This window comes from Pelodiscus sinensis, chromosome 7 (assembly GCF_052426305.1).
Source record: "Pelodiscus sinensis isolate ZL-2025 chromosome 7, ASM5242630v1, whole genome shotgun sequence".
NCBI classification, from domain to species: Eukaryota; Metazoa; Chordata; order Testudines; family Trionychidae; genus Pelodiscus; species Pelodiscus sinensis.
In genome coordinates, this window is record NC_143058.1 from 56,418,236 (window position 1) to 56,433,632 (window position 15,397).

A 15,397-nucleotide genomic window follows, 5' to 3' on the forward strand; every position below is an offset into this window, starting at 1 on the left:
GACTCCTCCTAAACAGTAAGAAGCTAGAACCACCACATTTGGTGTGCAGTTTCCTCTTATCCTAATTTAAAGCAAGATCAGGTAAATGGGATGTGCCTGAAATGTGACTGTTTTCCACAACACAGAGAAGGAGTGGACTGAGAGGGACAGGTGTGTTTCTCAATGACCACTGGGGGCTGCAAGCGTAGGAGACAGTTCTACTGCAGAGTGACCACAGGCGGGTGGTTGCACAAGGAAAAGAGCAGTCAGACCTCCCCATTTAGCTGTTGGCCATAGCTAAGTGCCCCCCGACCTCAAGCCCTGCCCCATTGCCTGAGCAGGGGGGGGGGAAGTGGGGAGGAGAAGGACAGCAGGAATTTATAAGCTCTACTGGCCAGTGGCCTAGCCACTGCAGCCTTCCTGGGAACATCACCAGGGTTGGCCAGAGCAGCACAGCCCCTTCCCTCTTCTAAGGAACCACTGGCCAGGGCCATCCAGCACAGCCCCGGGCACTCCAGGGAGCTGCCATTGCCACAGCAGCACTGCCCTGGCTGGTGAGCCCCTCCCCCCCTTCCAGCCCTGAGCCCTCAGACCCAAGCCCCCCATCCTCTGCCCTCTTGTCCTCAGCCCTCTACACACCTTCTGCACCCCCTGCCTTAATTCCTGCATCCCCACACACTGTTCTTTTAGCTTTCATTTTTGAAAAATAAAATCATTTAAATAAACCATGTTTCCTCAAATATTTCCTTGGCACAGATTAGTCAGGGATACACTAATACTGGTAGCGCCACTTAGTCCTTCAACTGAGAACAATTGGAGTAGGCAGGAGAAAAGAAATTGAATTGGTCTGGTCCATACTCACACATACCTTTTAGGAGATCTATTCTACTCTGAATGAACATGTATGCTGAGTTCTTCTAAAGAGAAGGTGTTTGTGACCTGGATTTTGAATTTGGGGTCAGACTGTTTTATATCCCTCTTGAATAAATAATTATTCACTTATATTTTAATGCTGGATTTTTAATTAATTGTAATCATAATATAAGCAAGAACATAGTGCAGCTAAAACTCTGAATATTCGAGTCCTTCTATACACATGTATTTAAATTATCAAGAGAATGTCCATTTTACTTGAGTTTTTCATTTAGGAGACAGAGAGCTTTCAAAGGGCAAGTTGAAATTAAACAATCACTCTTAAGATAGCTATTTTATAGAGTAAACAAAGGACAATACCTTTGCTTTTCCTTTAGGGACATAGTAGATACCAGAAGCTCGCAAAAGAAAATAACGCTTCTTCCAAGACTTCTTGCCATCATCTTTCAGCCACAGGACTCCCTCAATTTCTGGGACTGTTACAGAACTTCCACAAAAACATTCCTACAGGGGGGGAAAGTACACAAAAGCATATTAATTGTTTAAAATGATGAAATAGATTGGGCTTAGAACCCTGTTGGCTGAAACCTTTATCTAGAGCAGCGGTAGGGAAACCTTTTTTGGGTCAGGAGCTGTTGACCAACAGAAAAATCAGTCAGAGGCGGCATACATGTGAGAGGCAAAAAACAACCCATATCCCAAAAACCCAAACCACCCTCAATGACTCACTGAAAAGACGACTCTTCCTACATTCTCCTCACATACCAGAGACTAAGGAGGCCCAGGCTAATAGATTTTGTGTGCTCCAGTCCCATGGTGGGGCGGCAGAGGGGCTGGAGAGCCAGAATGGACTCCTCAATGCTGGGAGGAGCCCTGAGCCTCAGGGGCTGGATCCAGGCAAGCCAAGGGCTGCATCTGGCCGTTGGGCCCGAGATTCCACCCCCTCCCACACACCCACCCGAGCTAGAGAATATATGCAGCGTGATTAGTGTTTTCTCCACTCAGTTCGAAAATGAAAGGCAAAAGGATAATTATCAGTATGTGCCCATTTGAACTTGGTCTCTGATTTAATAGTTCTCCCCTCTGGTACAAAATGTCATTAAGGGTGCTATTTGTTGACAGGTTTTTTAACCAATGTATATCAATAATGGTTCCAAAAGTGCTCCAAAGGTTTTAACCAAGCCTGAAAGATCTGGGCGCACAGCTCAGCTGTTGAGTTAAAAGCTCAGTGTTAGTTAGTAGGCCCACCTATGTTCCATAACATTTTTAGTATTAGACCATCTCTACTTTCAATTTGCATAAAACTCTCTAGAATGTTAAGCTTATTAGGATATATGATTTTTATTTTTATTCCTATACTTTTTGATTGTTTATTGTTATATCCAAGTTGCTTAAATTCTTTTGATTTTCAATAGCTTCCTTTTCAACAGTTACCTGTCTCCTTTGCTTTATGATTTTTGTGGGTTTTTTCAATCTGTTAGACCAGGACATTGCCAAATGCTTCTAAATTAGCTTAGTAGCACTGCACTGGATACAGCATGTTGTCGTCTGAGAACTATGCTATGAAATATGCTATAAACTTTGCTGGGGTAGTTAATAGCCGTTTGCTTAGCATCATTGTCTGAAATATGTCCCTCCTCTCACTAGTCAAAAAGTAAGCTAGATTTATGTAAGTGACAACTATTTAAACACAGTTGTACACGGTTTTGATCCCATAATGGATGGGAAATTTCTCTCAATTTGTCTATTACCAAAAAAAAAAAAAAAAAAAAAAACAACCCCACACATACCCACCACCAAACCCACAAATAAAAACATAAAAATTCAGGAGATATCTTTATTCCAAAAGCTCCCAACTCAAGAACAGGAAAAAAATCTCCCTAGGGTACATGCTCAAGTCTAACTCATCCGGCTCAACACTTTGTGGAACCTCCCTCTCTATATCACTTTAAATCTTAGCAATAGTTTAAGAGTTTATTGAATATTGTAGCTCACAAATCACCCTTCTCTTATTGTTTTGGTAGTCTTACCTCCAGCAGCACTTCTTTATTTCTGTCTGCCATCTCAGAGGTTTCTTTATTTCCCAGCAGATAGTTCTACAACAAAAGAAAATGGAAGGATGAAACTATTACTCAAGCTCTGAAATCAAACCAAGTTATTTTTTTCACTTGCTCATGCTGCTAAGTATTGACTTATCTATATTAAGGATGTTAAGTACTGGATAACTGACTAATCGAATAGTCAATGCATTTTTGCATAGGATGTCTCTGCCTTTGAAGTGTAGTGTAAGCGGGGGAATGGTCCTGTTATTGTGGGGAACTTTCCTGGCTTCTATACCACCCCGGTGAAATGGACCAGCGAAAGGAACTGAGTCCCCGCTCCCACTTCCTTTACCCCACGGCTTCCCTGATTCTGAGGGCTCCCCCTTCCACTCTCCTGAGTAGCAGAGTCCTCGAAACCCCAACAAGGCTGAGTCCAGGTTTCCTGGGGCTTAATCCCTGACCTTGTAGTCAGTAGAGGCAGGACTTAGGGTGTCCCCACTCCGAGGTGCTCTCTTTACACTGCATGCTTTCTTGGCCCAGTGATCATTTCATAAGGTTCTAAGCAAATACAATTTATTAAACATCAACTGATTAAAGAGAAAACAGTAAGAAAAAATGAGAACGGTTAAATGAGAACACACAGTCCTGCTCTGCAGCACAGGGACATCAAAACAGCAGTCTGCAGAGTGTAAGGACAGTCTACAGTCTCTTCCTTATAGGCCCCTTAGAGGCCCTGGATGTGCTGCAGGGGGCTGCAGGCTGGACACGCTTGCTCTGGCAGTGACCACACAGCCTCAAGCTCTAAGTGTCCAGACCCTTCTCCCAGTCTGGCCTGCTGGGCCTCTTGGCTGGTGATATCTCCCTGCCCAGAGCCTCTCTCCACACTTTGCTGGTCCCAGCTGCTCACCACACCCAGCTGCAGGCTGTACTGCTTTGCCAGTCTCCAGCTCCTTGCATTGCTTCTCTGTCCCTTTTGGCTCTCTGAGCACTGCCAGTCTGCTGGTCAACACAGGGTCTGTGCTCCTTGGGCTGCGTGTGCCTGGCTCTGTTGCTGCAGGACTGCCCTTCAGCACAGCTTGCACTCCTTGGGCTATGTGTGCCTGGCTCTGTTGCTGCAAAACCACCCCTCAGCACAGCTTGCATTCCTTGGGCTGTGCGTGCCTGGCTCCGCTGCTGCAGAGCTGCCCCTCAGCACAGCTTGCACACCTTGGGCTGTCTGTGCCTGGCTCTGTTGCTGCAGGACTGCTTCTCCTCACAGCTTGCTCCTCTTAGCGGTCTCTCAGCTCTCTTCTTGCTCAGAGAGACCCAGCACAATCCCAGCTCACAGGGAGGACGGGGCCTGGCCTCTTGCTTTCCTCACTGGCCTGTCCAACCTATTAATCAGGCCAAGCTGGAGTGTTGGCTGCTTTCCATTGTCCCTGGGGTCTGTCAGTCTCAGGGCCCTGATTTGTCATGGACCCTTCCCCTTTTGGTACTGGGAGCTGGCGAACCAAAAACTCCCACAGAGTTTTAGTAAGGGGCAAACAGTCCCCTTACAGTAGCAACAGTCCTACGGCTGTAGCTGCACTTCAAAGGTGAAAGCGCTGAAGCCCGGGGTCAGCTAGGGACTCCCCCACTGATCCTAGGCTCCAAGTGGCACTGCCACTTTGAAATCCATCAACTAATCAATTAGTTGATTAAACTAAATTTAACATCCTTAGTTATTACAAGCCATTTTCAAAAAGCATCTTGAGAGGGAAGCTGCAGATCTTAATTTCATTGACAAGTTTGATACCTGCAACAGAGGTTTAAACAAAGACCTTCACTGGATGACCCGCTACATCCCACATCCTAATGCCATACAAAGCCAAATGGCAGGTACTGAAGAGTACGTAGAACCCGCTCTATCAGCTTCCTTTAGCACGGACACTCTGACAATTCTTTCCTATTTTTCCCTTCTCTTCCCTTCCCTCTCCCCTCTCTTCCTCTGCTATTTATTTGTAACCTGGACCCCTTAACTCCGTTCATTTGAAGAACTAGGTTGTGCCTATTAAAGCGCATGATCCCATCTACATGATGTTAGTCTCTAAGGTGCTGCAGGACTATTAGTTGAGTTTTAAGTTTTTTCAATATCAATAGTCACTTTTGGAAATTTAGGCCCAAGAGTCTAGTGTATTAGGCACCTCACAGACTTAAGAACACGGTTCATGCCCCCAATGCACAAACTACAGATTAAGTAAGTAAGGTATCACGGTGCTTTTGCTAATTCTTTATTTTTCAAGTGATCCTGTGTTTTGATTCATGTTTTTATTTCCATCTCTCAATCACCTCAGTGCAATGGGCCTGTAGTATTACATCACATTTTTTGCATTTATGCTTATAATCAACAAACTAACTGCCATCCCCCTGTAGTCACTTACTGAAAAAGAAAAGTGACCTTTTTGTTGTTTCTTAGTAGGATTAGGAACCAACTGAAGGAAGACAGATCCTGCCTTCCTCAAGCATGTGCTGTTCTCTTCTCTCCACCTTCTCACAGAGCCCATCCACTTCCCATCACCCTACCCACTATGAGATGATGTGGAGAGCACTGCCAGTTTCCCAAAAGTGGTAAGAATCACAACACAAGCTCAAACTCTTTCCTCCAAATGTTTTAGATATGAACAGTGCTAAGTACAGCCTCTCTCCGAGTTACAGACCAAACACTTGGCCGTAACTTGAGCTGTTCTTAACTCAGACCCCATTGAGTTACACGCGACTGCGCTGTTTGTAAGCGCGGGTCGTGTTCACAACTTGGGGGCCGCCTTTACAACCGCTCCATGGGAGCTTTGGTCGTAAGTGCGAACAGTCGTAACTGGACTGTTCGCAACTCGGGAAGCGGCTGTATTAGTGAATACTGCATGTACACTGATTACATGGGCTGCTATTAATTACACTATATTATTCACACACTCAAAAAATGAATTGCTTAGATCACCAAGATTTTAATTTAGGGGCTGGTCTTGCACTAACAATAGATTGTATTCCGGAAGCACTGTTAAAATGCAAAGCTACTCTATCTGTGTTTGAACAGATACAAATAATAATATTACAGTGTTGACAAAGTTGCTACTATGAGACATTATAAGCTTAAAATTAAGTGAAAAATCAAACAGCTACAGACTTACTTGAGGATTTTTGAAAAGTGCATATTTTTCTATACGTTCCACAAACACAAGTTTATTTTGACTGTCTCTTGTCCAGTTTAGAAGATTTTCAACTAAATTTTCATGGTCCTCGAAGATTCTCTCTGCATGAACAAGAAAGAGAAGATAAGAAAAAACATTTTTCTCACATTATGTAACATGATCTCAAAGCAGGAGCCTATACATGGAATATATATGAAGAAACACACCAATATAGTTAAGGGTTTGTTAAAATGGAAGAAAAGGTTCTAAAAACTGAACAAATGAAACAGGTTTGTTAAACCTGGTAAATTTGAAAGTTTATTCATTTTAAATGTATTCTAAGATTTACAGTAGTAAAGTAATACATCGTGCAAACTGTAAATATACCCTTTTTTGTACTTGTCACAACAAACATGTAATTTGTCCAGAGTGGCACCACTTATCATTCAATGGCTGGTTTACAGCTGTGAGCCTTAATTGTAGCCGTACATACATATCACATTTCCTCATCATCCAACACATATATTATTAATACATTATTACTATGGCAAAAACCAAACATTTCTCAAATTTGGAATTCCCATATTTAGTGGATGCAGGAGATAGGACATTATCTTGGTCTCATGCAGATGAAAGAAGTACAAGGACTGATCAGCTCATTTTCCATGCACTTTCAGAACAACTAACATAAAATTATCATCATCTGCTTCAACAAAGACCTAATTCCATCTTTTTGGCCACTGCAGAGCAGTCTGAGTATGCTGAAGGGAAATGAAGTGTAAAATGAGAAAACTATATTGAAAAAATACAGTTATACCTCAGGAGTGCCACCTGGACAAATGAGCAATTCCAAAGGTAACACAAAAGGTCCAACCCATCAGATGAAGTGGGTCTTACCCATAAAACGCTCATGATACTATATATTTTTGTTAGTCTCTAAGATGCCACAGGACTACTCCTCATTTTCAGTTACAGACTAACATGGCTACCCCCTGAGACTTTTCAAAAGGTATAGATCTTTGGAACATTTTTGAACTACCTTTTTCCTTTAAAATGTGTAAGGGGAGAATTCTACTCTCAAGGATATGTACAGTAAACTTCCGATAATCCAGCACCTTTAGGACCCAGGGGGTGCCAGATTATCAGATTTGCCGGACTATCAGAAGGGGGGGGGGGGTTGATGCCACCCCAGACCCCTCATAGCCCCCCCTTCCGATAGTCCGGCTCTGCCCCAGGCGTCCCTGATTCAGCTGCTGCTGGTCAGTTTCAGCAGTGGCTGAATCGGGGATGCCTGTAGCAGAGCAGCTGGAATGCTGCCGGGTTGGTCCGGTAGCGCCAACCCTTGGCACTGCGAGACCAACCCGGCAGCACCCCAGCTGCTCTGCCCCAGGAGTCCCCAAGTCAGCTGCTGCTGAAACTGACCAGCGGCTGACTCCAGGAAGCCCGAGGCAAAGCAACTCTGTCTCGGGCTTCCTGGAGTCAGCCACTGATCAGTATCAGCAGCAGCTGAATCGGGGACAGCCGGGGTGCTGCCGGGTTGGTCCCGCAGCCCCGAGGGGCAGCACTACGGGACCTACCCGGCGGCACTCCAGCTGCTCTGCCCCCGGCTTCCCCAATTCAGCCGCTGGTCAGTTTTAGCAGCAGCTGAATCGGGGAAGCTGGGGGCAGAGCAGCTCCAATGGTCCAATTTCCGGGTTCCTGATGGTGCCGGACCATCAGGAGTGCCGGACCATCAGATGCCGGACCATCAGAGTTTTACTGTATCTTTTCCTTACAATGGAAAACATTTGCACTTAAGCAAAAGACAACTTTCAGAATCAATTGTGCTTACCTGACCTTTCATTATCAAATGAGAGTAGGCCATGATTTACATTTTATTTCACACATCAATCATACTGTATTATTACCATAGGGCAGATAGCACTGATCAAATATTGATAATCCAGGGCTACAAGCTACCCCTATAATGAAGGATGAGGTGACAGGTAACATCTCAACATCTTCAGTAATTAAGGATACTCTGCAGCCTGTCATTCATTAGATATCTTTATAGTAGAATGTGGTAGGGGAACAATACAGGGCACTACTGTACAAGAGATATCTGTAAGAGCCTTTCAGAGTCTTTCAAGTTACAACTTATGGATTCACTGTCAGAAGCACTATGTGGTCACTGTCAGAAGCACTATGTCGTCACTGTCCAATCCAGTTGCTACATACCACCACTTTATTCACTGAATACACTTGAAGAAACAGGGTAGTTCACCACAAAAAGTCAACTTAATCCCTGGTACCAACAATAATCACTACACTAAAAATTTTGAAACAATATATTCGTTGGTTAGATGTTTGTATACTTGCAACAGAAAAACAACACTACAGTGCAGCCCTGCCTATTCTATTTTCAGCTATTTATCTCATTTGAAATTTATAGTTCATACATGAATCAATGGATTTTTTCTTTTAAAACAAGAACTGTGTAAAAATTAAATGAAAGAACACTCAATTTTTTAATTGAAAGTCGACTATATACACACATAACATCTGCACACACACACACACACACACACACGTACGTACATAAGTGCACAGCTAATGTAAGTTCACAGGAAAATTTAGCAATCTCTACCTCATTTGATGAAAGTGAAATGGTATAATGAAGCCCAAGAACTTTGCAGAATAGTTGCTCTTCTGCTGTCTATTAGTTAAAGGAGCATCTTAAACTTCATTGCATGTTCCCTTCATGAACAGTTAATGAGGCAAAACAATTTATGGAAAATAGTTCACCCTGCTGTTACTTCAGGTTCGGTGAAAAAGATGCCGCAGAACCCTTCTTTCCTTTACTACACACTTAAGTAGGAATTCTGTGACAAGAGCTCCTCCCTCTTTTACATAAAGATTTCTAGGTAAATTAGTAGAAATTTGAAGTCATTGACAACTTTGTGTACAGTGGCATGCTGGTTTAATATTAAAGAGAGTCAAATGAACCAAACTGTACCATAGCAATTCCATGTATGAATAATAAGACTAGCAGTAGGGATATACTACTGATTCCCTGACCAGGATGGTGATAGTGACTGTGAAATGTTCAGGGAGATTAGAGAGGCTATACAATAAAAAACAGTCACTAGATAGGTAAAAATGAAATGGTTGTCAACTGGAGGGTGCTTTGTCAAATGTAGGAGCTGGGAACAAAAGGGAAGACCTGAGGTTTTTATGGTGAGCACACAATCCAAAACAGTGCAAATTTTGATGTTTCTGGGGACATCTGGTGATGTTGATCCCAAATAGAAAATCTCTTCTATTGAGCTATGTTCTGTTGGAATCCCTTCTGCAATTATTAAGAATGGCTTCTTCAAATATTTAACATGTCTGCTCTGGATTCAATATCCATCCAAATACAAAGCCATGAGATAGAGGGAATCCAGACCAGGATGCTTGATCTTGCTCATGTCCTGTGTCAAAAGGTCTGTGAAAGACTCTATACTGATGGGGGCCAGCTGGAGAAGACTATGAAACCAAAACTGTCTGGGCCACCTAAGAATAACGAGGATGATCGCGTCTCCATCCTGCGGAACCTTCTGGAAAAACTAAGATGAGTAGAATGGGGTGGGGGAGAATATGCACCTTAAAGTGTCCTGCCCCCAGGATTAGAAGAGCATCTTCCCAGGAGTCCTAGCTGAGTATCCTTTTGGAGTGGTATATATTGCATTTGCTGGAATACAAACAAGCCCAAAGACAGGCATCCCTATTGTCTTAATAGGCTCTTCACCATGGAATCTTATAGCTCCCATTCACAGCTGATTGAGAAGGGAATGTTGAAGCTCTCCAGTAGTTTACCGTGTACCACTGGGAGATGTACTCCTGATAAGGCAATATGGTGATGAATATACCAGTTTTACAATTTTGCCTCCATGCGAAGGGAGTAAGATTTTGCTCCCCCTTGCTTACCGACAGACACTGTTGTCATGTTGTCTGACACCACCTAAATATGCAGGAATGGCATGAGGAATAAGAACCCTGAAGAGGAACATGCAGGCGACAGTTCTAATGGCAGTGCCATCAGTAACATCAATGAAGAAATGCCCTGACAGATAGAAGGAAATGAGGAGTGACTCCTTTCACAGCGTTGGTGGATCAACAGTGTCTGAGGGTCCCTTGAAAGGGCTGGTTCCAATGAAGGTTCTGGATCTGAAAGGATGACGATATCCTCCAGAGTAGGGTATTTAGTCTTAGTAATTGGGTGATGAAAACTCTTCTCATGCACCTTCAGAGCCAGGGTAGAAAGGCCCTTGGAAACAGATGTGAGTGCATTAGTACTGACAGTTATTGGTGCTTGTCCTTTGTCCCTATTTATGGTCGTCCCAGTCTTGGCTCACATCTCTCCTAGCTCAGTACACACAGTGCTGTGCCTGTTGACAATACTGCTATTGAGGCATTGCTATTGTTTGGAGCTTGTGGATTGCTATCATGCTTCTTATGTGATCTCAAGCCTCCCAAAAACATGTGCAAAGAGTCACCTAATATGGGATGTGTCCTCCTCTTAGATATGGATATAAAGGAGATTTTCTTCATGGATATAAAGGAGATTCTTATTCTCATAGTGAGCCTGGGAAGAGAAGTCTTTGGTTCTGCTTTTGCTCGTTCCTGTTTCATAAGTGGCAGTGCTCTAGTTGACATACTCCTCAGCAATTCTGCCTGGGATACAGAGGGGAAAGGTATGTGTGACCTGGATCGGACTGGGGCATCATAGCACGCTTCATGAGATGTTTCTGTAAGTCTAAACTTGCACTTGCTAGCTATGAATGGGTGAAGAAAGGCAGATAGCACTCAGCAAAGATACGTGCGTCTGTGAGGCAGTGCAAGCTCTCTGAGGCTCATCTCTGGCCAGGAAAGACTGGGGACAGATATAGCCTGGAATCTTAAACAATCTGGGCCGCAAGCTGATGGCGAGGCAGTACAATGGCCTTGGCTTAGAGCACAAGGAAAGGAGTATAGGTGTGCCCAAGGAGCACCGACAGCAAAAGTCTTCTGGTCTCAGGCATATGGACTGCATGCATACTCACACCCACAGCACTGGGAGGCTTAGGCTAGCTGAGCTCAAGCCCATCCTATGTCCACGTCTGAGTGGCTAGCTTGAGCCGCCGGTGGTGCCAGAGCAGCCACGCAGCCATTTTTTATGTGCAAAGACGAGTGCTACTAGCATATGTCTGTGTAACCAGGCTGAGAGAGACAGTCCCAGCCAAAGTATATACATAGCCCTAGGAGCCAGAACTCAAATATGTATCAGTACAGTTCTGAACACAGTGGCGCATCCATGTCTGTTGGAGGCCTCTAGACGTTGCTGTAATAATAAATCCTCAAAGGCTATATAAGTGAGAGCTGGCCTGTTCCTGTTTTCACCTTGTAATAGGAGAGCTTTTAGGATCAGTGCAAGGCACCATACAGACAGCTAGTAGCATTGTGTTTTTCTGCTTTTATACCCTTCCCACAGTATTAGGTAGTAGCCTACCAATTAGTACATACATTGACCAATTTATTATTCCCAGGATATTACAGCTTTTACTTTAGTTCTTCTGTTAGTAGTATAGTGTGTTTGAAAAAGAATATACTGCAACTCTTCAGGAAAAGGAACAGCAAACAGCAGTACTGTAAACATATTAACAGACAAAAATCAAAATGTATTCCAACAGAGGTTGATGAATGCTAACAATTTTATGGATCTATAATATTTAAAGTAGTATGAAGAAACCCTTATGGACAAATGTCAACATTACTAAAATAAGACAACAAGAAAGCATCAACATGTTTTACTTACCCATTTGTAATTCAGATACGGTTTCTACCAGTGACCAGTCTAAACTGTAGCCACAGTGGGATTTGTCCATCAGATTGTCCAATACTTGTCTTACAGTCTGTCTCTCATCCACCATCATAGTTTTGGAGCTGTCATCGGACATGTGAACTCTGATTACCAGCTGTGACCAGAAGGAGGAATAAAAGGGATTAATTTCCCATGCACATTTCTTACTGAACCTAATGAAAAAAATAAAGTTTAACTCAGGTAGCATTTATATCAAACTTTTCCTTCTTCCTTAAAGATGTGAAGAGCAATATTTAATAACTAGATGTTCAGGAGAACTGAGCGAGCCCTGCACACTGCAGCTTCACCCATCAGCCTTATACACCCAGTCCCATCATCAGTCGCTGGATCCCCAGCTTAATGCTAGTGGGTGGGCATCTGGCAAGCAGAGATCAAGGCAGCAGCAGGACCTGCCAATACTGATGGGGGGAGGCAGAAAATACGAGACAATTTGCCAATTTTTAAGAAAAAGTCAGGACATCTGCAGGAGGTCTTAAATACAGGACTATCTCTTTAAAAACAGGACATGTGGACATCCTAAATAGACCCATAACCTCTAGCTGAGCTACTGATGTTCTCAAACCATGATTTAAAGACTTCAAGTTATGGGGAATCCATCATTTACTCTAGTTTAAACCTGAAAATGACCCATGAAGTGAAACGTATTACTGGTAAATGAAATATTTGAAAACTCATCCCCAGAGTACAATATATGTCCACATTATTTTGCATCATATTTATTAAAAACCAACCAAACAAAAGAAACCACAACACACTTAAAACATATAGAATGAGATAATACAAGAAATTCAGTTTTTAAGTATGATTAAAAAGCCACAATTATACATAAATGCAATAGATGGGCCCCAACACCAGTGCCTTTGCAATTACGATGGACAATGCAGTTGGCAGAATGCTTTAATTTAAAAATTTGCAAATCCTAAGAACTTCCCTGCTCTTTCACTATTACTTTAAACAGAAGACAGCGTCCACAAAAATTATACCTCAATCAAATCTGTTAGAGGTTTAATAAAACAAGATTGTTGGTATCGGTTTTCCACCTTCTATTTATTTTTTTCACACCTAACGCAGCTGGCAAAGTTACAAGAAATTGGTTGATTTGTTCTTAATTCTCAAGCTCTATCGCAGTGTTGCAGTATTTGTTTTGCAATTATTAAACGTCCATTATTTAAATAAAATTTTCAGTTATTTAAAATATTGACATCATATGCTTAATAGTAAGATATACATATGTATTTATATTAAATATATTTCAATATTGATTCTAAATTACTTGACAAAGTTCTTAAATTTGGAGGCAATGTCTTTTCTACGTTGGACATAGCATCAAATACCATACGTGTTTTTTCCACTTGCTACTTTTCTGCCTATTATTATGAATTAAAGGAGGATTTGTAGCTTGCAAACGAAGCTGGAGAGCTTGATACAAAGACAGTTTAAAATGTGAGGCTATTGAACAGACAAAGGCACAAACGTATATGGCTGGATCTCGGTTTCAGATGTGGATGCACATTGCAAGTCTTAAATCCTTATCTGGATGTAGAATAAACTACAACTTAAGAAAAATTTAACACCACACCATATAGTCTAAGTTCTTGATTAAGCCCTCAGTGTATAATAAAAGGAATAGAAAAATTATTTAAAATTAGAATAACCTAACTGCAGATCAGATAGCAGAGTCCCTCAAAAGAAAAACTAAACATAAAAAGAAGTCCTTTTTCATTAAAAATAGTTGAAGGGTAATTCACAGTGATGAGCAGAATTAAACCCATATTTTCTGATTCAACATGTAATCCCTAGGAATCATGTAAAATAATATCACTACAGTTTACCTTTTTCACTTGTGCCTCTTTAATCTTTTCCAAAGCAACCCTGATCTTCTCAGCTTTCAGTTTAGCAGCCTGCTCTTCCTGTGGGAGGAACAGCACAGTCAGTCTGATTTTAGAACTTCAAACCTTCTAATTATGAGGTTTCCATAGGCCTGAATTTGAGAAAGAATACTAGTTCCCCCACTGGCAACAACTGCTACCGTGAAAATTAAAGGAACAATTACTGATGTTGAAAAGATTTACATTTAAGATACAAATACATCCTGTATCTGTGTGCGCACACACGCACACGCACAGATCCTGTGGTTTTGAAGACCAAGTACAATCATTTCTCTACACTGCCAGGCAGCATTGCATTGCTACTTTGCATTCTACTACTTTCTCATCTATCCATTACACCAGAGGTCCCCAACACAGTGACCGCGGGTGCCATGGCGCCTGCTGGGACATTTCTGTGCATCCGCCGAGTGATCGGGACCAGCCCTGCCCCCGGGCATGTGGTGCATGGGCAGTGCCAGCCCCTGGGCATGCAGCATATGGGTGGCCCCACCCCCAGGTGCACGGCGCAAGGGCTGTGCCAGCCCCGGGTGCGTGCCATATGGGCAGTGCCGGCCCCATGGCGCACGGCACACGGGTGGCCCCACCCCCTGGGGGCGTGATACATGGGCTGTGCCAGCCCCGGGCGCGTGACGTATGAGCGTCCCCACCCCCAGATGCACGGCATAGGGGCGGCCCCGGCCCCTAGGCGTGCAGCACAGGGGCGGCCTCGGCCCCGGGCTCCCAGCAGCCCCAAAAGGTTGGGGACCACTGCATTACAGTCCCAGCTCATTGCATATTTGCCAATGTTTTACAATAAAATGCATCTAACAGATTTCAAAGATATCATCACAATGAGAAATACCATAGCTTAATGTTACAAAACACTTCCATTAAATAGCATTCCATGCTATAACAAGTAGTAAAAATTTCCTAAACAAACTGGTTAGCAATTGCTAAATATTTGCATACTACCGTTCATCCATGTTCCAGACTGTTTTTCCTCATTAAAAAAAACCAAAAAAATGTATTCAAATCATCAAAAGTAACTAAAGTCTCAGAGGGATAGCCATATTAGTCTAACATTAAAAACAACAAGTAATCATGTAGTAACTTAGATTCTAACTAAAATATATTGAATCATGAGCTTTCGTGAGTAAAACCCACTTCATCAGATGAGCACAAATACCTTTAAATAATCTAAGTTTGTTACAATTTAAAACATGATAAAATCCAGGAAATTTGAATCCATTCTAGCTCTTAATTTGCTTTTAATAAAGAAACCGGTATATTGAAATATTACTAATACTTACTTTCAATTTCCAGCAATCAGCCTATAATATTACTGTTACAATAGAGTTGAAGTAATCTGGTGAAATAAGAAACCACTTCTGTAGAAACTCTGCGTGTAGGTTTCAAATTTCAGAATTCCAAGATTTAGATTACTAAGTGTGAAGTGTCTAAGAAGCACACGAATCACCTTATAGAACTCGTAATTGGAAAGCCACAGAATCAAAAACAGTATTTCTGTCTATAACTTCAAAAACAGATTGCTTTCAGAGCAAAAGTAGCACAGTTCTTTACAAATAACGGAAGAGAGCCCCAATTGGTGAT

General features: G+C 42.5%; 1 protein-coding gene across 6 annotated transcripts in view; it reads right to left on the reverse strand.

Annotated features, from left to right (window-relative positions):
• Window positions 1-15,397, reverse strand: part of RAPH1 (Ras association (RalGDS/AF-6) and pleckstrin homology domains 1) — a 173,929-nt gene that overhangs the window by 18,254 nt on the left and 140,278 nt on the right. For all 6 annotated transcript variants that reach the window (XM_089779797.1, XM_089779798.1, XM_075933805.2 and 3 more), the window contains 5 exons: window positions 13,751-13,828; window positions 11,853-12,012; window positions 6,038-6,159; window positions 2,883-2,948; window positions 1,213-1,356 (listed from right to left, as the gene is read on the reverse strand). In XM_089779797.1, the coding sequence (XP_089635923.1) occupies window positions 1,213-1,356; window positions 2,883-2,948; window positions 6,038-6,159; window positions 11,853-12,012; window positions 13,751-13,828 (570 nt within the window). The remainder of the gene's footprint in view (window positions 1-1,212; window positions 1,357-2,882; window positions 2,949-6,037; window positions 6,160-11,852; window positions 12,013-13,750; window positions 13,829-15,397) is intronic.